This window comes from Penicillium psychrofluorescens, assembly GCF_964197705.1.
Source record: "Penicillium psychrofluorescens genome assembly, chromosome: 3".
Lineage (NCBI taxonomy): Eukaryota > Fungi > Ascomycota > Eurotiomycetes > Eurotiales > Aspergillaceae > Penicillium > Penicillium psychrofluorescens.
This window is the reverse complement of record NC_133441.1, coordinates 2828235-2851684: the sequence shown is the minus strand read 5'-3', so window position 1 is coordinate 2851684 and position 23450 is coordinate 2828235. Positions and strand designations below refer to the sequence as shown.

General features: G+C 54.7%; 9 protein-coding genes across 9 annotated transcripts; 6 read left to right on the top strand and 3 right to left on the bottom strand.

Moving 5' to 3' along the window:
- Window positions 1-1294: 1294 nt before the first annotated feature.
- On the top strand, window positions 1295-6112 carry PFLUO_LOCUS5202 (uncharacterized protein; the record flags this gene model as incomplete). Its single annotated transcript, XM_073782628.1, has 6 exons — window positions 1295-3050; window positions 3677-5324; window positions 5380-5451; window positions 5507-5626; window positions 5682-5792; window positions 5848-6112. 6 exons carry the CDS (start codon window positions 1295-1297, stop codon window positions 6110-6112), a joined length of 3972 nt encoding a protein of 1323 aa, XP_073639264.1.
- Window positions 6113-6954: 842 nt separating this feature from the next.
- On the top strand, window positions 6955-8952 carry PFLUO_LOCUS5201 (AGC; the record flags this gene model as incomplete). The annotated part of the gene is made up of 2 exons (XM_073782627.1): window positions 6955-7861; window positions 7919-8952. 2 exons carry the CDS (start codon window positions 6955-6957, stop codon window positions 8950-8952), a joined length of 1941 nt encoding a protein of 646 aa, XP_073639263.1.
- A 568-nt stretch (window positions 8953-9520) lies between these two features.
- PFLUO_LOCUS5200 (uncharacterized protein) lies at window positions 9521-10174 on the top strand (the record flags this gene model as incomplete). The annotated part of the gene is made up of 2 exons (XM_073782626.1): window positions 9521-9745; window positions 9896-10174. The coding sequence occupies 2 exons, from the start codon at window positions 9521-9523 to the stop codon at window positions 10172-10174; spliced, it is 504 nt and encodes a 167-aa protein (XP_073639262.1).
- Window positions 10175-10480: 306 nt separating this feature from the next.
- Window positions 10481-11751, bottom strand: PFLUO_LOCUS5199 (mitochondrial; the record flags this gene model as incomplete). The annotated part of the gene is made up of 2 exons (XM_073782625.1): window positions 10481-10698; window positions 10755-11751. 2 exons carry the CDS (start codon window positions 11749-11751, stop codon window positions 10481-10483), a joined length of 1215 nt encoding a protein of 404 aa, XP_073639261.1.
- Window positions 11752-12045: 294 nt separating this feature from the next.
- PFLUO_LOCUS5198 (tRNA(m5U54)methyltransferase) lies at window positions 12046-13659 on the top strand (the record flags this gene model as incomplete). The annotated part of the gene is made up of 1 exon (XM_073782624.1): window positions 12046-13659. The coding sequence occupies one exon, from the start codon at window positions 12046-12048 to the stop codon at window positions 13657-13659; it is 1614 nt and encodes a 537-aa protein (XP_073639260.1).
- Window positions 13660-14103: 444 nt separating this feature from the next.
- PFLUO_LOCUS5197 (actin nucleation center) lies at window positions 14104-15604 on the bottom strand (the record flags this gene model as incomplete). Its single annotated transcript, XM_073782623.1, has 4 exons — window positions 14104-15000; window positions 15062-15420; window positions 15479-15501; window positions 15570-15604. The coding sequence occupies 4 exons, from the start codon at window positions 15602-15604 to the stop codon at window positions 14104-14106; spliced, it is 1314 nt and encodes a 437-aa protein (XP_073639259.1).
- A 697-nt stretch (window positions 15605-16301) lies between these two features.
- PFLUO_LOCUS5196 (uncharacterized protein) lies at window positions 16302-17945 on the top strand (the record flags this gene model as incomplete). Its single annotated transcript, XM_073782621.1, has 5 exons — window positions 16302-16408; window positions 16465-16664; window positions 16719-17612; window positions 17674-17783; window positions 17838-17945. 5 exons carry the CDS (start codon window positions 16302-16304, stop codon window positions 17943-17945), a joined length of 1419 nt encoding a protein of 472 aa, XP_073639258.1.
- A 543-nt stretch (window positions 17946-18488) lies between these two features.
- On the bottom strand, window positions 18489-19690 carry PFLUO_LOCUS5195 (RNA polymerase II transcription factor B subunit 4; the record flags this gene model as incomplete). Its single annotated transcript, XM_073782620.1, has 2 exons — window positions 18489-19585; window positions 19645-19690. The coding sequence occupies 2 exons, from the start codon at window positions 19688-19690 to the stop codon at window positions 18489-18491; spliced, it is 1143 nt and encodes a 380-aa protein (XP_073639257.1).
- An 870-nt stretch (window positions 19691-20560) lies between these two features.
- Window positions 20561-23148, top strand: PFLUO_LOCUS5194 (SWI5-dependent HO expression protein 4; the record flags this gene model as incomplete). The annotated part of the gene is made up of 2 exons (XM_073782619.1): window positions 20561-20641; window positions 20716-23148. The coding sequence occupies 2 exons, from the start codon at window positions 20561-20563 to the stop codon at window positions 23146-23148; spliced, it is 2514 nt and encodes an 837-aa protein (XP_073639256.1).
- Between the last annotated feature and the right edge of the window lie 302 nt (window positions 23149-23450).

Genomic DNA, 23450 nt, shown 5'->3' with positions numbered 1-23450 from the left:
TGAAAAGGAGGGGAGTTGTTGTGGTGATGGCTATGGGGAAAAGTGAGAGAAGTAAACAAAAAGTGTTATCATGAGCATTTTCTGATCTGAACTTTCACCATTTTCCAACAAGTATATTTTTGAAACTGTGAGCACCGCACTTCCTAGCAAAGAAAAGACACATTGAATATTGACAAAAACCGCAGGAGCATTTAAAGCCTTATACAGTTGGAATGACTGTGATTCACAGTTCATACTCCACTTCATAATATCAAGAAGGTTTTGGATTCCGTGTAGACACGTAGAGCAAGCCCATCCAATTCATTCATCTTGAGGTTAAGAGCAGCAACGGCCATTAGCAACGTGCCCATCCTCTGTTTCCTAGTAATCTACAGATTGATTATATATATATATATATATCTACACATTCTTCAAGGAGTTGTGATGATACATGAAGCAACGGCCCTTTGGTTCTATACTGCTGCCTCAGGCACAAAGTGGACCACCGCATTTGGCAGTCGTTCACCCCCAGGTTTTTTTGCACTGTGCACAACTGCTAGTACTTGTAAGAGACTCAATTCTTGAAACCTGCCAAGAATATATTAGTGTAGTATGGTAGGATCCACCACAGCTTCGTGACCCCAACCCGAGCCCTATCTATATGGCGGGTCATTTGTGCGCGTCATCGACCTATGATCCCCGACCAGGTTTCAACTCAGAGTAGCCCTGGCTTCATGAATGTTACTTCTGCCCTGCACGAGCTGTCATTCTTTCATCCGAGAACCAAGGTTTACTCCTCGCACCTGGATTCGATCAATTCTCCCTCGAGCAGGCACAGGGACTCTGTGATTTCCTGCACTTTGGCAGTTCTGTTGGTCTTGTCTTTGATATTTACCAGGAGAATCGGTTTCTGCATTTATCCACAGATAGAATGAAATTGATTCCTCTTCATCTGCATGTCGTCAAGAGGATTGCTGTCTGCTCCCGAAGCTCCCGAAAGGCTAAACCCAAAACTGAAGCTCTCAAGAGCGATTATGAGCTCGAGTTCTGGATTCACCAATGAAAGCGCCCATATGTTTCCGTTTTCAGGGTACCAAAGGTGTATCCATGGAAACTTCCCAGTCACTCTTTCCCTATCGTGTATTCCAGGGGTCTGTGCTTGACTCCTTGAAGCCTGGCCTTCTCTTATTACGTGCTGTGCCCGCACCGATTCTCTCTAGTTAGTATATCAACGGTTCTCCTATCGTGCCGCCAGCATCGATATTCAACTGCGTCGTCTAGACCCAATTTCTATCTAATGGTCTAAACCGCCGCCATGTTGACGAATCGGCCCTCCTTCACCTCCGCAGCCTGGATCCTACAGTTTTCTGCATTGGCTGCAGCGCAGGACTATTCCGAGAAGATATGGGGAGTCTTCTCCTACACGCTATACGGAGACAGCACCCCCAAGATACTGGCATCGCCCAGAGCACAAGTCCTGACCGAGTACGGCGCCAGTACACTCTACACCGCAGGATCAGCCTTCCGTGCTCGATATGTGGAAGATGGAATGGCCAATGCTGCAGGAACGGGCATCCAAAATATCGAACCGAGTATTTTGGACTCGCTAGAAGTCAACGCCTTCTCTACGCCTGAGCAATTTGTCCTTGCATCCGCCCAAGCCTTCATGCAGGGTCTCTACCCACCGCTTGGTCAATCGTTGGATTCGCCATACCCTGATCCGACGGCGCAACTGTCCAATGGGTCTCAGTCTGCGTACCCGCTCAATGGATATCAGTATCCGCTAATCGTCACAATGGATCAGGAGGATCCGCACTCTTTGGCACTGGCTGGTCAGGCGAAGTGTCCCATGCACCAGGCTTCAAACAACGAATACCTGCATACGGCCCAGGCGTTCGAACTGACAGAGTGGTTCGCACCGTTTTATATGAATATGTGGAGAAGGGCCTTGTCTGCGGTATACGATATAAACTCCGCCTCGTACCCGAATGCCGTGGAGATTGGCGAGTATCTCGAGTACGAGGCTGTGCATAACGACACTCTGATGGATGCCATCAATGTGGGAGACGTCGCACTTGCGCGGTGGCTGGCAGACCAATACATCTGGGCCACCTCCAGCCAAACCTCTTCATCGTCTGAAATGCAATCCAACGTGACGGCCGTTGCCGGTCAGACGCTGGCTTCGAGCATCTTGCAAGCATTCGATGCCAACATCCAAAGCCAGGGCAGCCAGCAGATGATGACCATGCTGTTCGGCGGTGACGAGCCGGCCGTTGCTCTGGCGTCTCTGCTGGGACTGGCTGACGAGCAAAACCCTAACTTCTACTCCCGGCCTGTTCGGGGTGGGTCGCTCGTCTTTGAGCTGTACAGCTTCGACGACAGCTACATTCCGTCATATCCGAGCACTGATGGTCTGTATGTGCGCTTCTTCCTGCACAATGGTACCAGCAACGACACCACGTGGCAGTCCTATCCGCTCTTCGGACACGGCCCGAGCCGGGACTTCCTTCCTTACAATGAGTTCGTCCAGGAGATCGAGACGTTTTCCCTGGGCTCAACCGAGCAATGGTGTACCCTGTGCAAGTCGGAGTCTGTCTTTTGCAAGGGTGTTCTGGGTGACAAGGACTCGACGCAGAAGAAACGCATGGCTCCTGCCGTGGCTGGCGTGATCGGTGCGGTCATCACGCTGGTTGCTATCGGTCTCCTGACGGTGATCGGCCTGCTTGTGTGTCGGGTGCGTTTCCGCAAGCGCGGAGAGGGCGGCCGAAAGCCGAGTCTGGGAGGCTTCAAGGGTACCGGCAAGCTGGCTAGCGATACGGACGTCACCTTCCGCCACCCCATTTGGGGCACCTCGAAGGCGGCCGATGAACATGCGAATGATGAAATCACGGCCGGTGGAGTTGTCGTCCCGGGCCATGAGCGGCTCGGAAGCTGGGAGATGGGCCAGCAGAGCAAGGAAGTCGAGAACATTGACTCGATGGGCCGGCCACAGACCACCTCTGCTTTTGACGAGGAGAATGACGATGAATGGAGGATCCATAGTACCCTGCAGCCAGTCAAAGTGAGGGACAGTATCTGATCCGATGTGATATTGGGGGTGTAATAAGGTTAGCAATAGGCCAATGAATGATGCAAATTTCACTTGATATCTTGATCTCCGATATCCATCCGAGCCCTAATCGAGGCCATGCGGGCAACTGGCGGTGGCGCCTGCCGGACATGTTGTTGACCTTCCTTTCTCTCTTCCTTCCTTTCTTCGCACCTTTCCACTGTTCCTTCCTTCCCAACCATCATTACCCCCAACCCGAACCCAACTCTTTCTTCTCTCTTGACCAGTAAGTCCTCACTCACCAGCATGATGAAGTATGCCATCCCGACACTGTTAGCTTTGCGCCAGGATTCAACATCAGGCCACTGCAGCTGGACCAGACAGGCGAGAGACTGTAAGTGTTTCTTTTGTATCTTCGATGCGTGTTCCTTCACCGTCTTGTACCCGTGTGCGTCATGTCAGTATCAAAAGGCCTACGGGTATCCCTACCCTTAGGGTTCGTGTGCAGCAGAGTGCTCCATGCAAATCGTGAGGACCTAAACAAAGGTTCTGCTGATCGGTTTGCATGATCTCTTGTGCAAGCTGGTTTTACCCCCCTCACTGCTCTCACAGGAGAAAAAAAAGGCGTGGCTGACCATGTGCATCCAGGCGGGCTGCTAGGGTCGAAACACAGCAAGAAGCCAGTGCTCTCTGAGAGTCCTTCGAACAAGTCGTCAGGCAAAGCAACCAAGTCGTCGCGGCCGTATCAGAACGCGACACCTGAGCCAAAGACGCGCTGCCGACCGAAGGTCACCGACAAAAAGGCCTCCTCCAAGACAGCCCTCGTCGCAACTGACGCAGGGTTTGCGCGTTTTCTGCGAGAACACTCGTCTCCAAGGCACCAGAGAGTCACTGCGGGAGGCAAAATTGTTCCAATGCAACCCGACAACATCCCGCCTCATGATCATAGTCTTGCCGAGAACTGGCAGGGCCAAACCTCCACGGCCACCGAGAGCGCTGGCGAACATGCCCAGGTTCCTCATGACACCTCGCAGCATGGCAATCCTTTTCAGCCTGCGGGTGTGACTGAACATGGAAGTCAAACAGAATATTTGGGACCATATGCACCGGAGTTCGTACCAATGCAGACACAGATGCTCCCCCCTCCCACTCTGAGCACCACTGCGCCCATGCAATCTCCAATCATCGTTTCCTCGCAGACACAAAGCCTGTCGCAAACTGCTTTGACACCCTCAGAGATGCTTGGCGTGAGCCCCATCCCGTTTCGGACAATGCCTCAGGTTGCCGTGCAAGAAAATAGCGCCGCATACATGGCTCCTCTTCCCGAAGTTGGTCGCAACGATTGGCATGATTGGCTTCAAGTACCTGGTCAAGCATCAAGCGCTCAAAACTATTCATGGGACAATTGGGCATCAACAGCAGCCAATGCAACAAGCTTCACCACAACCCAGCAGGCAGGAACGTCAGCAAGCTATGTTAATCCCAACCTACTTCAAGCCACGATGTATACCGACACCACTCAACTGGCACAGCAGCATGGAGTGGTGCTTCCGCCAAGCTGGCAAGACAATCAACACAGGTTGATACTACAGTGCTTGCGGTACTACGCACGGGATCTGGTTCGCACCATGACCCGGTATGCCTCTCGAGGTTTTCATCGAGCCCATGTCACCATAGCTTCCATGGATCGGCAGCAGGCGATGGATCCAGGTGCAGCAAGAGATTGGAATTTCACCGCGCTGCGATTGCAGCATGTCCGAGACCGAGGGCAGTTTGATGAGATGGTCACATGGTTGCAGTTTGAGCCTGAACCGCTCGAGGTTATTAGCAATGAGCAAGGACCAACCGCCGGGCCATCCTCTGGAATACTGTCTGGTACTACTGGGGTTCAGCTTGGTTCTGCGCTCGGCACCACCGGGATCGTTTCTAGGTCTCATGGCAATAATAATATTGCTGTCCCTGTTGGCACAGAGCCGCAGTCCCAGGAGCAAACGGGTTCCACGGAGTTAGACAGCAGACCATGGTTGGTAACATCTCACGGCTCTGTGGACCATTTCAGTGTCGAGGACGAGGACGTCACAAACGAGGATGCCATGAATATGAACTTCCCCGAGGATGAGGAGTTTGTTCCCCAGGCAGCTGGTGCATCTGGAAATTGGAGTAATACCGTGCCTCGGAACTTTGGCAGTACTATACTGTCTTCTATCCGTGAGAGTGAAAATGAGGAGACGGTGAGCGATCCGGGCGATGTGTTGCCGGCAACGACTGGTACTGAGGGGTTTGCCGGCTCGAAGTAGTAAGTCCGCCACATCAATTTCACCTGAGAGCCATCCTGAATTTGAAAGTTACAGCGTCTATCAGTCAATTGAAATGGACGAGCCAGAAGACGGCAATCTTGAAGATGAGGGGGCTGAGGAGTTCAGGTGAGGATCCATTTGCTCCCTCATTGCATTGGAACCAACTAACATGGGTTAGCAGTGACCTCGATAGTTTCGGTTTCGGTGGATCCGACGTTAGTGAAGTAGATGAGGTGGACGTCGGGGATGGTGAATATGGGGCGCAAGTTGGGGATGGCGAGGACGAAGACGAGCTACTCAGGTGAGAATGGATATCCCTGTCTTTGCATCCGGGAGCGACTAACATAGGCTGGCAGTGGCTCGGAGAGTGAATACAGCGACGGTGAGCATGACACCACAGGCGAAGCGGATGAGACGGATCAGAGCAGCCCCGAGAGTGGGGAGAACGTGGAACACGTCGAGGCCAGGTGAGAATGGACTTGCTTCGCCAACGCATCAGAGCTAGCTACTGACCTCGGGCAGCACTGAGTTGAACCCGGTGCGCGACTTCAAAGACGACAAATACTCGATTCACTGGACTCCTATCAATCGCCCTAGCTTCGGCCTGGATGGATCTTCCAGCCCGCGCATCCGAACCGGTGGGCTCGGCATGCTGGCGTCGTTCCTTGCCCTGCCGGGGAGCCCGGCTCACACGGCGCCTGCTGTTGTGGGGGAGAGCAAGGTGCATGCGTATGCCTGCTCCGGTGTCTGGCCCCATGAGGCAGACCCGGTGGAGGTGAGACTCTAGAAAAGGACGAATGGACAGACGGAAACCGAGTGGGCGTTGGTTTGAGAGGTTCACGATGAACATAGGCTTTCTTTCTTTCTTTTACTTTGGTCGAGCGAAGGGCCCTTCATTGGCGACCCGGCTACTCCTGGCATGTTAGAGATTCCCCCGGCTGTTTGATCATTATTGTTTTGTTGTCTATAACTGTTAGGAACATGAAAGTTTATCGATAAGCCCCATCACCTGACCGGACCTGCCCCTTGTCAGATCCATGGATGGCGATGGCGAACGTATCGCCACTGCCGATTTTGCGTAGGAATTTTGACGGCGCCGGGGGAAATACTTTTCCCCTCCAAATCACATCAAATCAAATCAGACGTAGTAGAACACTGCTAATTTCACTCTTTCACCTTGAACCCGTGGGAGAAGAACGGTAAGACGAGAATAACTCACGATTGCAGGCAAATACCCGGATGACTAATTCGCCTGCCCTCCACGTCGTCCTTCTCCACTCACTTTCACTTCGACTTCTCTCTTTTGCCTCTCAGAGTGACCATCGCTTCTGTTTCTCTGCAACTGATAGCCAGATCGGACATGCCATCCTACTGATGAGTGCAGCCCTCGTGGTCTCTGTTCTGCCATTCTTTTGGGTGGACTGCTCTCATTGTCAGACTTTCGTCTCTGCGTGCCAATCCCCCGCTCGCCCCGTGTCCGCTGCCGTTTAGTTTGGACCACCCTATCGCCGTTCTTTGCCAAAGCCACCGCCTCCTACCCTTGCATTGTTTATTTGTGTCCTTCGTTTGGAATCTTCGCGTGGTGCCTCTTTTTGACCCGCGAGTGATTCGACTTCAACCCTGCCGACTATGACCCAGTTATTCGCTTCTAGCCCTCCGGCGATGTCGAGCGACAAGACAAACGAGAAGCGCGGGAATTTCCCGGGCCTATCCCTGCCGTCCCGTAAACACTCCGCCGAATCGGGTCATCTGCCGACAAGAATCAAGAACTTCTTCCGCATCAATAGTTCCAGCAGCCATTCCTCCGCCAACAGCCCCGCCAACAGTCATGAACGAGAACGCGAAAAGGAAGGCCCTGCCGCCAGTCCGTCCAAACTGGAATCCAGATCGCCTTTCCGGCAGTCTCGCTTCCTTCCTGCCATTGGTCGCAACCGCTCAACAACGGTCGCCAGCGAGGGCCACCCTCTGGACGATGGTGTCTCACCGACCGCGACTGCGAACCCATATTTTGCCCACCAGGGCCAGCCGGCGTTGCGACACCGGAATGAGGGCTCTGTCCCTTCGTCACCTCCCGATACACCCGAGTTGCTGGTCGACGGGGTCTCGGCGGTGGAGCAGGCCACCACCGCCAACAAGGAGGAACTCGCACGGAAACTGCGCCGTGTAGCGTCGGCTCCCAATGCCCAGGGCATGTTCATCAGTGGCCAGGGCGCTGAGCGGCCTCAGACGGCTGATATGGGCAAGGAGCCCCTTGTGGAACATCCAGGTCCCATTCCCAAGATCAGCCTGGCTGCTTCGCGGAGCGAAAAGTCCGCTGCCGTCTCGGCCATCCCTTCCGCCGTGTCTGAAAGTAATCTCGGAAGCGAGCTCAGCAGTCTCTCGTTTCGTCGAACCTACAGCTCCAATTCTATCAAAGTCCGCAATGTCGAAGTGGGGCCCGCCAGTTTTGATAAGATCAAGTTGATCGGCAAAGGTGATGTCGGGAAAGTTTATCTGGTGCGCGAGAAGAAGTCGAGCCGTCTCTATGCCATGAAGGGTGAGTTCTTTCTCTTGTGATTACTGCCGCAGAAGACAGATACTAACTTCTCATTAGTCCTGAGCAAGAAGGAAATGATCAAGCGCAACAAGATTAAGCGTGCTTTAGCCGAACAAGAGATTCTGGCTACGAGCAATCATCCATTCATCGTCACGCTCTACCACTCCTTCCAATCAGAGGATTATCTGTATCTCTGCATGGAGTACTGCAGTGGTGGCGAGTTCTTCAGAACCCTGCAAACGCGCCCTGGAAAGACGATCTCCGAGGACGCGGCCCGCTTCTACGCTGCAGAGGTTACGGCTGCATTGGAGTACCTCCATCTCATGGGATTCATCTATCGTGACCTGAAGCCGGAAAACATTCTCCTTCACCAGTCCGGCCATATCATGCTTTCAGACTTCGATCTCTCGAAACAATCCGGACCTGGAGGAGCACCGACCATGATCCCGGCACGAAACGGCGGTAATTCGTCTACCTCTCTGCCCACCATTGACACCAAGTCCTGCATTGCCGACTTCCGTACGAATTCGTTCGTCGGCACGGAAGAGTATATCGCACCCGAAGTGATCAAGGGCTGCGGCCACACCAGCGCTGTCGATTGGTGGACGCTGGGTATCTTGATCTACGAGATGCTGTACGGTACCACACCCTTCAAGGGCAAGAACCGAAATGCCACGTTCGCGAGCATCTTGCGGGACGAGGTTCCATTCCCCGATAACTCCAACACGCAACAGACCTCCACGCTATGCAAGTCCCTGATTCGCAAGCTGCTGATCAAGGACGAGACCAAGCGTCTCGGTGCCCGTGCCGGAGCCAGTGACGTGAAGACGCACCCGTTCTTCCGGACGACTCAGTGGGCACTTATTCGTCACATGAAGCCGCCCATGATCCCGCATCAGGGCCGCGCCGGCACAGACACGATAAACTTCCGCAATGTCAAGGAGAGTGGCAGCGTGGATATTGGCGGCACTGCCACGACCAAGATGAAGGGTGTGCCGCTGGACTCGGGTATGATGACCCCGAATGGCGAGCTGAACGATCCGTTTGAGGAGTTCAACAGCGTCACTCTCCACCACGAGGGAGACATGTAACAGCGTCGGTTCATTATTGATGACCATGATGCCCTTTGACGACTGTTTCCGGATCGTTCAATTGCAATCCTTGCCGGGTGTCCGGAGCGCTCTCTTTTCTGGTTGTTTGTTAATGGATCTATTGCATTGGACTCTTTTCTTTTGGTCTGTTACTGCCATTTCCCGCCTCGCATCTCGTATCGTTTCTTTGTTCGTCGATTCCACCTGGTCTTACTGGGATTCTGAGTTGTTTTTGCATTCCTATGACATTGTTGTGTGAAAAACGTGCGGTATACCTCAGCTCTTTCTGTTCTATTGCAGCGGGCGTTCTGGGATTTTCCTTTTTTTCTTATGTTTTCGGGCGTGTTCTTCTCTGTTGTTTGCATGACACTTTACTAGCTTTGTGGTGAATCAATTTATCCATCCATTTTCTTTATTACAGATTGTTGTAGTTGAAGATCAATGGTTGGCGGGGACTGACAAGTTCCTATGTTTACCCCCACCACGATTTCCCACGCGTTCCTGACATCGTCACTTCAACTCCCCGACCTCCCAAATAAAACCGCAGCACTTCCGAATAATAACAAAAATGTCTGCCTTCGCCCTCGACGACGCCGACACCCACGATCCCTTCGTCGAGGACCCCTCAACCTCACCTCCACTCCCACAATTCTCATCCGTGCACTCCCTCCACGACCCAGACGCCTCGCACCGCCGCTCCAATAATCCGCTGCTAGGCCCTGACAATCTTGTCTCCGATCTGGAGCAGGAGGTGCTGGATGAGTATACACGACTGCTGGGGAATGTGAACCAGGTGAGTGAATTGATTTGATCCCCTTAGACCACCACCCCTACTACTTACACACGCACTCTCGCACACAAACTCTCTCTCTCTCTCTACTTTCCACTTGCTTTGAAATCCGAGCGCTGCTCTAATACAAATGCTAACACGATCTCCCTCCAGCTCTCCGACAAACTAGGCGTCCTTGCCGGCTCCCCCTCCTCCCTGACACTCGACGGTCTCCGCCTCCTCGAGCGCAAGACCGCCACCGTGTGCACCCTGCTGAAGGCGAGTGTGTATAGCATTGTTCTACAGCAGCAGATCTGGAATGAGAATGTGGAGCAACAGCAGCAACAGCAACAGCAGGCGCAGCAGCGGGAAGGAGAGCATGATCATACGCAGTTTCAGGACCAGGAGTATCGGCATTATGGGGATGGTGATGAGGATGTGTCGTTCCAGTGATTTTGTTTCTTTCTGAGTGTTTATGTTTATGTTTATCGCTGCTTGGTTGGGTGGGCGGATTGGGGAGTTGGCGTACATAACTGATGATAACTATACCCGGGGTTTGAAATGGACTTCTTTCTTTGCTATTGCGAGATATTGCATCCCTTCCAAATGATGAAAACCCTCCAGGGCTGTATTGGCCTTTTCGTATCGCAACGGATAAAAGTACAAGTACATGCAAAAGAACACATATGGCGAAAAAGAAGAGAAAAAGAGGGATAGAGAGGCATTTATATACATGCCAGACGGCTAGACTGGACAAGCCTACACCTTCCCGGCGTAGTAGACCTTGCGCACGTCGACGAGCTTCTTGCCGCGTGCGCGGGCAATTTCCTCCGGGTCACGCTGGCCCATGAGCGCCTGGTACGCGGCCTTGACCGTGTTCATCTGGTTCCGGGATCGTCCCAACCGCGCCGACAAGTCGGAGATACCAGCGGCACGGCACATTTCGTAGATGAGGTACTGGACGCGGAGACCGAAGCCTGTTCGAGTGCGTTAGTTATGATGTAGACAGCAAGGGAAGAGAAGAGAGACAAACCTGGCGGACGGTGCATCAACTGCACCTCCACAGCACCGGACTTGCCCTTGACATCGCCGAAGATAGTGCGGTTCTCGTAACGGGAGATGGGTTGCATGTTGCGGATGGCACGGTAGCGCGACTGAGTCTTTGCATCACTGGATTCTTCAGACTTGGCCTCGCCGATGCCCAGCAGGCCGTTGCCGTTGCCGGCAATGGACAGACGGTAGTGGCGGCGGACCTTACCCAGACGGGTCTGGTTGACGACGTGGTGGGAGACGAGGGTTTTGGTGCGGAGATCCATAATTTGGCGTTCGGTGTAGCCCGTAGCGAGAAGCAGGCGCTTCAGGCCCTCCGTCATTTCCTCCGCCTGCAACGAGCGCTCCTTCTCACCCTTCTCGGCTGCAGACTTGCGCTCCTCCGTCCGAGGTTCGGAGATGGTCTCGCCGGGCCCGAACAGATCAGGAACCAGCGCACTGTGCGGATCCAGCTCGCTGCTCTCCTTACCCTCTGTCACCCGCAGCGACTCGGCAAACCGCATGAAATCGGCCCCGGACGCGTTGTCCGGCATATTGGCGAAGAAGCGGCCAAAGTCCTCGACAAAGTCGTCCTCCGTCCGGAACTTGGTGTTGTACTCTGAGTTCTCCTTCGGGGCCCGGATGTGTCGGTCGATGCCCGGTTCGACGACCGAGAAATCGTCCATGTATTTGAACTTCATGGGGTCGTCGCGTGACCGGGCCTGGTCGGCCAGGTCCTTGGGGTCGATGGCCTTCTCGCCAGCCTCAATGGCAGCCATTTGGGCAGGAGAATATTCCTTCGCCAGCTGAGCCTTTTCCTCCTCGGTGAAGTGTTGGAATTCATCGGGCTTCAGCTCCGCCTTGATGTTGGGGAACTTGGGTTTCCGGTTCACGAGCGGCGCCGGGGTCGGGTGGAATTGGCGTCGAGACACTCGCGTGCTCGATGGCGCTATCCGCGAGAAGCTGCAGAACAGACATCGTGCTGGCCGGGCGAGACTCATGGTGAGAATGGCCAGACTGTCTGCTGAACAGGGGAAAGATGAAAGAGAGCGAAAACACCCAAGGTGAATTTCTTGCCGCGGGCGGTGAGCCACGAGCCAATCCGAGGCGGCGCAGATACTCTTGGTCATTCTCGATTAATTTTGTTGCGACGGAATAATTTCTCCAACTTGTACATGTTTGCGCTGCGTCCGTCTGTCTGGCGTCTTGCTGTTCGGTGCTCTTTTCCTCGAGTGCAACTGCGCTTGATCTCGACATTCCTCCCTCCAAGCAGTGCGCCAGTTCCTCCCACCACAATGCCGAACACTCCAAGGAAGCAGTTCGACGGCAAGAGGCGCAAGAAGGCCAAGGTCCAGCGCAACAAGAGCAATGGCTTTGACGAAGTCCTCCAAGCCGACATCGATCGCCTTCTCAAGCAAAGCCGGCCCGAGAAAAACGAATCCAACGACGACACCACATCCGAGCCCACGCTCCCCGAGACATTCACCGAGATCGATGTCAAGATATCCGAGCTATCCTCGACGGGCGACGGTCTTGCCCTTTCTGAGAATGCAGACCATGTTTTTGTGGTGCCCTTCACCGTCCCGGGGGATACGGTGCGAGTCAAAGTGATCAGGCATTTCCCAGCGCTGTCCTACAGCATCACAGACTTTATCCGGGTGATTGATGCTGGACCTCTGCGGAATGATAGCCTTATTGGCTGTGGCTATTTTGGAAAGTGTTCTGGCTGCCAGCTCCAGATGATGTCGTACGAAGATCAGCTCGCTCACAAGCGGCGCATTGTGGAAAAGGCCTACGCCAATTTCTCGGGCTTGATCCCGGAGCTGGTCCCTACCATTGGAGAGACGTTCCCATCGCCCCTCAAATATGGATACCGTACCAAGCTCACGCCGCATTTTGAAAAAAGTACCCAAAAGGGCAAAAAGCAGGACGACGAATCCGCTGAGGTCCAGGTGCCTCCCATTGGATTCACATACAAGAACCGACGCGCGGATATGGACATTGAGGACTGCCCACTTGGGACAGACATTGTTCGACGCGGGCTCAAAAGTGAACGGAAGCGAGTCGCTGAGACCATCCGCTCCTACAAGAAGGGTGCGACTCTTCTGATGCGGGAGTCAACTACACGAGTTCCCAAGGAAGACGCTTCTAAAAACGCAGACGCCGAGACACAACCCACAAATGAAACGTCAGGCCCGGATACAGGCGATGTCATCCGTACCGAGCACGACAACTACGTCGAGGAAAAGCGCTGCATTACAGACAACAATGCCACCTCGGTAGAGTATGTCGACGACTACGTCTTCACCAACAAAGCCGGTGCCTTCTTCCAAAACAACAACTCAATTCTCTCGGGCTTCACCGAGTATATTCGCTCGCAAGCCCTACCGCCAGGCAACGAGGACGATGCCCGCCCAATCAAATACCTCCTGGACGCCTACTCCGGCTCGGGTCTTTTCACGATCACACTCTCCCCACTCTTCAAGTCCAGCCTAGGCGTCGATGTCGCCGGCGACTCCATTGCCTCCGCGCGTGAGAACGCCCGTGCCAACGACCTCCCCAACACTGGCTTCGCCGCCGCAGACGCCGCCGTCCTCTTCAAGGATGTGCCCTACCCGGCTCTTCAGACTCTACTAGTCATCGACCCTCCGCGCAAGGGCTGTTCCGATGACTTCCTCCGCCAGCTTCTTGCGTTTGGGCCGCGCCGCGTTGTCTACGTTAGTTGCAATGTCCACACGCAAGCTCGGGACGTCGCGGTTATGGTCCAGGGTGACCAGGCGACCGGGGTGCGCTATGATATTGAGAGTATTCGTGGCTTCGACTTCTTCCCGCAGACGGGTCATGTTGAGGGCGTGGCGATCTTGAATCTCGCTGCTGCTGCTGCTGCTGCTCCTGCGGAGTCGAGTTGATCTATGTGCATGGGCTTGTATAACTTGGCTTCTATTATCTTTGAAAGTGTATATTTGAACTCGATTTTGCATTGCCTCGGGCGTTACCTGTTGTGGAAACGGCGATATCAAAACAATTCATTGGGTGGGTTGGATTATTGTGTTGGAGATCATGCAAATATATATCAAAGGATCATATAGAATCTTGTTCTTATAGGAAAATCCCCTTTTGAATATACAATTTTCTACTGGTTTTTTAGTGCAGCACAGCATAGAACTAACATCAAGTTCCATATAGATATCTACCTATAACCTCGATACAAGACGCTGAGAGACGGCACCGAACCATTTTAGAACGACCACGAAGCACGGAGACGACAAAGCACAGGGGGAAAAAATGAACTATTGGCTATGAACAGAGAGCGGGCTACACAGGCTGACGAAAGTCTTGGAGGTGATCCTCCTCTACGTTCCCGGGCCACCGAGCAGCGCGAATCTCCGCACGATGCTGGGGCCGATTTCATCGTACTCGGCCTTGGTGTGGCAGTAGCTCCGGAATTCAGGCGTCTGGCCCAGCAGGCTGCCTCCGAACCAGGGGCCGTGACGCTGGCGCTTGTGCGTGACAACGGCCACATCCAGACCACCACTCTTGGCACCACCGCTGCGAGCCTCAGAGGCACGGATACGAGCATCGACTAGGTGTCGGATGTCGCGCTGAAGACGGCGGCCAAAGTCCTTGTAGAGGGTCGAACCACCAGACAACACAATGTTCTTGTAGAGGCCTCGCCGGACGTCGATAGGCGAGGATTGGATGACGCCGTCGACGACGGTAGGCAGCGGGGTCAGAAAATCGGACGAGTAGATTTCAGGATTGAAGAAGATTTCCGGGGCCAGGAAGCGTTCGTAACCGACATCGATGGAGATGCTGCGCCCGTTGGGCGAGTTGACGGTGTGCTTCAGGAAGCGATCTGGCTCGCGGTCGTAGCGCGCAAACTCCTTGACGATATCCGGGCTCACGTAGCAGTACTCCTCCTTCACCTTCTCGGCCGTTTTCAAGCTGCTGTCGGGCTCGCCGCGATCCCGCAGCAGGCTCTGCACGAAATAGGTGATGTCTCGGCCGGCAACGGGTATGCTCTTGATCGAAGATCCAATGACGTATCCCTCGGCGACGGGAATAACGTGCGTGACACCGTCACCCGAGTCAATCACAGTTCCTGTCAGTGACCGGTCGGTTACCTTGGAGGATGTCCACGATGCAGCAAGTGCCAGTACTGCTTGCACGGCAATGTAAAGACCGGCGCAGTTGAACGATTCGAACATGATTTCGGCGGTGTTTTCACGGTTCTCCGGGGGGTTCAGCGGCTACAAGTGGCAGTGAACATCAGTGCCTGAATAACAGATGGGAAGGATGGACGTTTCTTACCGGCTCCGTGAGCAAGAAGTAGTGATCCTCGGGCTCAACACGCAGGTACTTGAAGATGGAATTCGACCAGAACCGCTCCATATAGTCCCAGTTCTCAATCTGTCCATGCCGGATGGGATAGTTGACACCGTACCCGGGGCCACTGCCTGCAGCTAGGGCCTCATCGCCAATAAAGAAGTCCAGGTCCTCGGTTCCACGCTTCCCAGACAGGTGCGAGCTGGCCCCGCCGCCGCTCGACAAGAACGACGGCTTGTTCCCAACTGCCGGCCGGCTCCCGGAGCTTCCACCACCTCCAGCACCGGACTTGGTGGCAATTGCGGTCGGAAAGACAAAGGAAGGGGAGTCGTTGCCGGCGAATCCTAGCGTGAACACAACATGGTCAGCTTGGGTGGGAGTAAGCAGGTCCGCGACACCTACCGAGCTTCGAATAGCCGGTGCCGCTGCAGAAATCAAACATGTTAGCATCTCGAAATCCCACGTGGACGGTGTGTTCAGCAGCTCCACCTACTTGTCCATGACAACGGCCGGTGTTTGGGACGCCATGGCGGGTTGGGGAGAGGGGGGATGGCGGTCAGCGACAATTGGAAGCAGTCGCAATCGAGAGGGCCACAGAGACTTAGATCGGACTGGCAGATGAAATCAATTGATCGGGTTGTGTGCCCGGTGTGGCATGAAGCAGAGGGAGAGAGACAAGATAGGCAGACAAGGCGGGGGGTGGATGATGAGCAGCAAATGGCTTAAGTAAGGCGGCTCACTCACTCACGTCATGTGCCTCGAAAGAGTATGAGACTGGATCGGTCTATCAAAAAGCTGTGCTCCTGCCGATTCTTGACCGTGTTTGCTACAAACAACCCCCCAGCATGGCAGGCGCGGCTTCCTTCCTACACCACACACTATCTTTCTGATTTTCTCACCTTCTCCCACGTCCTTCACTACCCTCTCTCTTCCCCATCCTATTCTTCTTCTATTCTTTTGGTCGGCTCAGTCTGGCTTCCCACACTCGTTTTGCTGTTATTGTTATTCGATTCCCCCGGAGACGCTGTACGAATCGCCGGTGGCAAGTTGGCTGGCCCGCAGCATTCAGAGATCTATCCGTACCGATTACGACGCTGGATTCTCGGTGACTGCTCGCCCATCGCTTAACTCTTACCGTGTGCTCGCTCAAGCGTGCTTTCATTTCCCTTATCCACCACATCTCTTTCACTCCAGGTCTACACGCCTGACTCCAAACATCTCCATCATGGCCAGTGTCCAGAAAAAGGACGAGATCTGTGCCATCTTCATCCATGCCGGGGCGGGCTTTCATAGCGTCGAAAATGAGAGGAAGCACCTCAAGGCCTGTGAAAAGTAAGTCGGACATTTTTTCATCATTTGTTTACTTTGGGGTACTTATAAGGTCTCAGTGCCGCCAAAGCTGCGATGGCGTTCCTGAGAAATGGCGGCACAGCCGTTGACGCTGTCGAAGTGGCCATCATGGTTCTTGAAGATGCCCCGATCACGAATGCTGGATATGGCAGCAACTTGAACGTCAAGGGAGGTGTTGAATGCGACGCCTCCATAGTTGATCATTGGGGCCGCAGCGGTGCCGTTGGAGCCGTCCCCAGTAAGTTTGATATTAACCAGCTTCTTCTTCCCTGGCTGATCTGCTGGCTTGCAGATGTCAAGAATCCAATCATGTTGGCCCGGAAGATTTTCGAACACGCCCATGAGCCACTGGGCATGCAGAGGGTGCCGCCCAACTTCCTCGTTGGAGAGGGTGCCAAGGACTTTGCCTGGGATCATGGCTTGGTGATCGTTCCGGACGAGGTCTTAATCACGCCCGCATCCATGGAGCGGTGGAGATCTTGGTGCAAAGACGTCGACCGTTTCGAGCGTCAACACCAGGGAACTCGCCCGACCGATCCTTGGCATCGTCGTCCAGTGACTCCCATTTCCACCCGCTTGGCACGCGCATCTCTTCCCGCCTTGTCGAACACGATCGAGGCCGATCTCGCCTCTGCTCGTGAACCAGAGCCGGTCCCGATGGAGAATGAAAGCCTGCAGAATGACAAACTCCTTGATGGCCAGACAACACAGGCATTTTCGGAACCAAAGCCGCAAGAGGCAGATGAGACAATTCCTGTCGACCCAAAACTGTATGGGGAGCCTCCTTCGGACTCTGGTGCACATGATCATGTCACTGAGTCTGGCAGCGACAACAACGACGAGGACATGATCACAGACACCGTGGGAGCAATTGCCATTGACCAATACGGAAACATCGCCGCCGGGTCCTCTTCGGGAGGTATTGGAATGAAGCACCAAGGTCGAATCGGCCCCGCAGCACTGATAGGCATAGGGACGCATGTCATCCCCGTGGACCCCAGAGACCAGGAGCACACTTCGGTTGCCGTGGTCACTTCGGGGACTGGAGAACACATCGCCACAACACTGGCAGCCAGTACGTGCGCATCCCGCGTTTACTACAGCCAGAAAATGGGCCAGACTGGCGGGCTCGAATCGGTGACCGAAGAAGAAGCTATCAGCGCAATGATCAATGCGGAGTTTACAGGTGAGCTCTTTGTTCTTTTACACCACTTGGAAGCTAATCTCATTCCTACATTTAACTACAGGTCATCCAGGTGTGAACAAGAGCCTCATCTTTGGCGCCATTGGTATAATGGCTGTCAAAAGCAACACGGACGGCATTGCTCTGTACTTTGCACATAACACCGATTCATTTGTAAGTTCTACGAAGCTCCAGCTGATGAACTGGTCCGCTCACATCATATCCCAGGCTTTGGCTTCCATGTCCAGCAAGGATGAAAAGCCTTCCTGCGTGATGTCCCGGAACAGACAGAAGGGGCTCGTTGCTCAAGGAGGAACTATGTATCGACGCAAATAGTAAGTTGCATGCTTACCGGTCATGGCGACTAACTGCTAACATAAATGATCCCGTCAGGACCCCAAACCTCGACTACGCACTTGACGGTCTTTTCAAGGTTGTTTTCATTGCGTTAAAAAGGTTAAGTTCTTTCAAGGGTATTCTCGTTCTCACTGCATAGCAAGAGTGTTCCCCCTGTCCCCTTGCATTTGGTGCCTTCACTCTGTCCTATTCTGCATTTTCTAGCGGCGTTTGCAACCAGCATAGCGACAAGGCGCGTCTCGGTCATCAAGGGTTGATCCACAACAGGGTCCTGTTTTCCCTTTCCCAGTTATTTTTCGACCCGCCTTGGTGGTTATCGTTTGTCTCAGTCCAGATTCCCAGGCGCTTTCATTTTGCTCCTGCCTGTTCCTAGGTTCCTCCAAAAAACAAATCAAGACATCTGTTTCCATTTAACCAGTATCTCGTAATTTGACCTGGACTGGACCACCTTCGAAACATCCCGCCCTATATTTTAAAAGAGGAATGGTATAGCATGCAGCTCCCAAGAGAAGAGGCGAACAATCAAGGACCGGGTGTAGGCGTAGACATTGGCGTGCCCGCCGCCGAACCGTTAACGCGCTTCTTTTTCTTCTTCTTCCGCGGCAGCAGCGCAGGCTTGGCACCATAATCGCCCAGCTCCAATTGCGTCCCGCAGGTCAGACACACGGTGCCCGGCGGCGGTTCACAGAAGATACTCAGGCAGATCGAGCAGACGTACCCGGTGCGGACGACCCTGCGGTGACAGAAGCAGGCGGCGCGGAAATCCACATTCACATTGGTCGGAAGCACCAAGTGGCGGCGCGAGCGCTGGTCCGGCAGGAAGGCCATCATCAGGTACTGGAGCAGACCGCCGGGATTGTCGAGACACATGTAGATGCCCTTGGTCGCGTCGCAGGCCTGCTGCAGGAAGACGGCGTCGCCGCTGAGCTTGCACACGTCGATGGGGATGTGCAGGCGCTGGCATGCAAAGATGCTGTTCATCATGGGGATGTACTGGTGCGCTGAGTCACTGGATCCGCTGACGCTGACGACCAGGATACGGCTTTGCAGTCTCTCGTCGTCTTCGGCAGAGTATCGCGCTGTTCCTGGTCCTCCGCTGCCGCCTCCCGCACCGTTTGCTGCGGTGTCCTCAAGATCGGCGCCGCCGTGCGCTTCGGCCCAGGCGATCGTGCGCCGGTTGATGTGGCTCAGGGCGAGCGTTAGCGCTCCGGCGAGCATCGTCGATGTTGTGAGGCGGAGGTCATTGTCCGTCGTGGAGTTCATCAGCTCCCGCAGGTTGCGATTCACCTGCTCCTCGACCATGCGGAATGGACGGTATTTGTTGGTTTGTTGTGCGGCGGCGGCGGCGGCGGCGGCGCTCGCGCCGTTCATGCTGATGTCTCCATCTTGATCGGAGGAGGTGGTTGTGTCCTTGTCTTGGTGGACAGGATACAGCCATGTGGCCTTTTGGCTGTGTGATGCTACAACGGCGACTTCGTTGGCATAGTTGCAGGCGAGGTGGGCGTTGATGAAGACGAGGATGTTGGCAATAGCCTTGGAGAGGGAGAGGGAGTCTTCGAGCTGGGCCCAGGCGTGAGGATTCGTGTCGATGATGACGGTCAGAAGGGCCGGGGCGAGGTCTAGTTTGTGTGGTGTTAGTCTAGGTCCTGCGCTGGGGCATGAGGTCCGGGGCACACACCGGTGGCTGCTTGCTCGTAGTGCTCGGATGCATCGACGGAATTCATGGTGGCCGGAGGAGTGGTCAGTGGAGGGCGCAGTGCATGATGGCGCTCTCGCTGAATCCCCGATGCCTTTGTCTTCGACAGTGCCCGGCGCAAACACGAAGAAGGAAGAAGGAAGGACAGGAAAGAATTGGAAGCTTAGACACGATAAGGCCGCTCCCGGGCGATAACCACCACGACCACGACCACCAAAACCAATCTCTAAACAGGAGCTCAACTAGATTGACTAACTATTCACTACTGGGATTTTAGATGGGGATCGGACGGGGCTCCTTCGGACTGCGCGCTGGCCACTGTAGGTGATCGGCTTCGGTGTCACGGTCCTATCGGCAACTACGGGAATGACTGGTCCTCCACGGAGCGTTGGGGAACGCGCCGTCTGGATCCACCGGGATAATCACCACCATGATGGCAGATACCCCGTATGCAGGAGAATGGTGTTACCACATACCAGCCAGGATGCCAATAATCATGGCCAAACGGTATGCGATCCATCCAAACCTCCTGGCGTCGTCTCACTGCGAACAACGTGATGCCACCGATCGCCGTGGTTGGTCTTGAGAGAACAAGATAAGATCGAGGCGTAACCTAAAGCAGAAACGTAAGATGTTCAGCCAGTCAAGTCCGAAAGGATGAATTGGCTTTCCTTTTTCCTGTCATAGTGGTTGGTCCAAGGAGTAGTAATTAAGTTGTCCATTCATCATCTCCCGTCTTTCTTCTTCTCCTTATCTCTCCGTCGCTCTCCGCTTCCACCTTGACTAAAGAAAAAAAAAAGTTGCTGGTTCTTTGGAGCTTAACCACCTCCACCACCATCACACTATCTGGCCCCTCTATCTCGAACCCCCCTTGCAGCGTGCTGCTCGCACCCCTGCAATGGTCTCAGCAACGGGCGAAGCGCGCGCTGTTCACCTGGCTACGGAGGCCGTCGAGCTGGTCGACGCCGGCCATCGCGAGGTACGTAATTCAGTCTCCTCCCCCGACCGAGAATGAACACTCCGGAACTTCGGGCATACTGACCCCTTTACCAGGCTGCGTCGCGAAATCTACGAGAAGCTCTATCCATCGCCCCCGACCATCCCGACGTGAAGGCGGCGTTTCTGAAAATCCAACATGAGGAAGAAAATGGCCACCCGCTCCTAGAGCTCTGTCGGCGGTACACGGCGCGTAAGGATGAGACCGCCGGTAAAGAGGCAGCTGCCTACCTTCGCACGGACGGCCTGAAGCCACCCGAGAACGTCGCGTTGGAATCCCTGAAGCTTCTGCTCGCTCAGCGGCCTCATGCCTTGTCGGAGGCCCAGGACGAGGTCATCTCCGGACTGGTGCGGCAGAACGCCAGCGTCCGGCAGTTCTTTTCGACGCAACTGCAGGTGTCGGTGACGACTTTCTTTGACGAGATCTACCCCCGAGGCGACGGCGCGGCGGTATGCCTGGACACGGTGGTGCTGGATCCCAGTGTGTGGCCCGCCGAGGATACGCGGGCGCACTGCGAGAGCGAACTGTTCCAGCTATTCTTGGCGAAACTCATGGAATCGGGCCACGACCTGGATGGTCGCGCCCTGAAGGGTATTACGAGACTACTTGCTGTCGACGCCGATCGCCTGCAGCACCTGGTTGACGATGAGAGTTTCGAGGTGATCCTAATGTCATTGGATAATCGACTGCCTCTCGAATTGCGCAGTCAGGCCACACTGGCGACCGCCAAGTACCTCGAGGTAGCCAAGGAGCCAGGAGAGAAGCTTTTCTCCAAGCTGATTCTGTCTATGGTTGGCAAAGGTCGTCACGATGATTTTATTGTGGCCTTTTCTGCTGTCACTGCTGTCTTCCCTGTGGCCCCCGCGGCGACGGCCAACCTCTGCTTGTCGGGAGAATTCATGGAGGCTCTTGGTCCCATGGCATCGCGAGAGACCAAGAGCAAGAAACTCGAAACTTCTTTTTTGGAAATGCTGAATGCTGCGTGCATCAGTAAGCCATGCCGCGAAGCCATTTCCAAGCAATTCTCCGAGTGGCTGTCCCACACCTTGACAAATGGCAGCGACGAATGCTCGGAGCTGGCGGCCGTGATCCTGGCAAAGCTCCGGGCTTCTGAGACGGATCAATCTGCCGGCGCAAACGGCCAGGCGCAAGTGGAAGGCGACGAGGTTTTTGAACTGATTCAACGGTTCAAGGGGCTAATGTCCGATCCGAAGGCTGAAAAGGTCTCCCATGCCGTTGAGGGACTTGCCTATTCCTCGGTGAAGCCCTCCACCAAGCAGCAACTCGGTGAAGACCCGACATTCCTGCGCGACCTTGTCACCGTGATCAAGAAGCGCGCCGGCGACTCCTCCGTTCTCTACGGCGGCCTGATGGTCGTCCTGAACCTTACCACGTTCCTTCCCAATCTCTCAGAGGAGCAAAAGAAAATGTCTCAGCTCAAGGACTACGCCGATGCTTCTACTGGGAAAGCTAGGGCGGCTCCGGATATTCGAGACCAGGACGAAGCCGTGATCGCTCGGTGTTGCGCCCTCATTGATGCGGGCATCATGACGTTGCTGGTTGAGTGTGGAAAAATCACACTGCCTTCGATTCAGGACCTCACGAGTAAGATTATGTTGGCCCTTGCCCGGAACCAAAAGTCCCGAGGCACCCTCGCCCAGCAGGGTGCGGTGAAGCTGCTGCTCAGTCTCGCCATTCCGAAACAGGGGAGCTCCGGCCCCATCGTCAACGAGACGACCCAGACTGCGTCCCATGCACTGGCTCGGATTCTCATCTCGGTCGACCCTTCACATGTGTTCCCGACTTCCGGCTTCCCCCAGATCACCACGGCCGTCCGCCCCTTACTTGCCCTCCTCTCGTCACCCGAAACCCCTTCGTTCTCGGCCGATCAGCCTCGTGACCTGCTCCCGGTCTTTGAAAGTCTACTGGCCCTGACCAACCTCGCATCTTCTCCGGACGAGTCTGCGGCAGAGCTGATTGTTCGGCAAGGCTGGTCCGCCGTCGAAGATCTGCTTCTCTCCGGCAACGCCCGCGTCCAACGTGCGGCATGCGAGCTCGTCTGCAACCTGATGACCTGCGAGTCCGGGGTTGTCCAGTTTGCCGATGGCTCCAAGCGCGCAGCGCAGCGTCTGCATATCTTACTGGCCTTGACGGACGCAGACGATGTGCCTACCCGGCTGGCGGCTGGCGGAGCCCTGGCTATGCTCACGGAGTACGACGCGGCCATCGCGGCGGTGTTGGACCGACCACGCGGTGTCGACCTGCTGCTGGGATTGTGTCAAGAAGACGACGACGGTCTGGTGCACCGTGGCACCGCCTGTCTGCGCAACCTGACCTGCGCGGCATCCGGTGACATCGGAGCGCGAGCCAAGGCGGCCGTCCGAGCGGCGGGAGGCATCGAGATCCTGACCGCGTGTCTCAAGAAGACGTCCAACCCGGCGGTGCTACAGGCGGGCGTAGAGGCTCTGAAGCCACTCGTGGAGCAGTGAGTGATGATTTATTTGCATGCATGTCGAGATATCGGGATCGGGCTGGACGATTTTCCTTGTTTTTTTTTTTCGGCCGGTGTTTCTTTATTTGCTGGGCTTAGCGTTTGTCTATTTTTGTTTCGGTGCATCCCGGTTTCTGGGTATAGAGTGAATACGAGTATCATGTGACGCAGTCTATGCAAAGGGTCACGAGGCCTGTTCTTTGTCGTTGTCTCCCAACGTAGTTATTCTATCCGATGGCCGGTGGTACAGCTACACCTACTAGAACTACTAGAACTACGGCTCCCACCGCTAGAAGAATG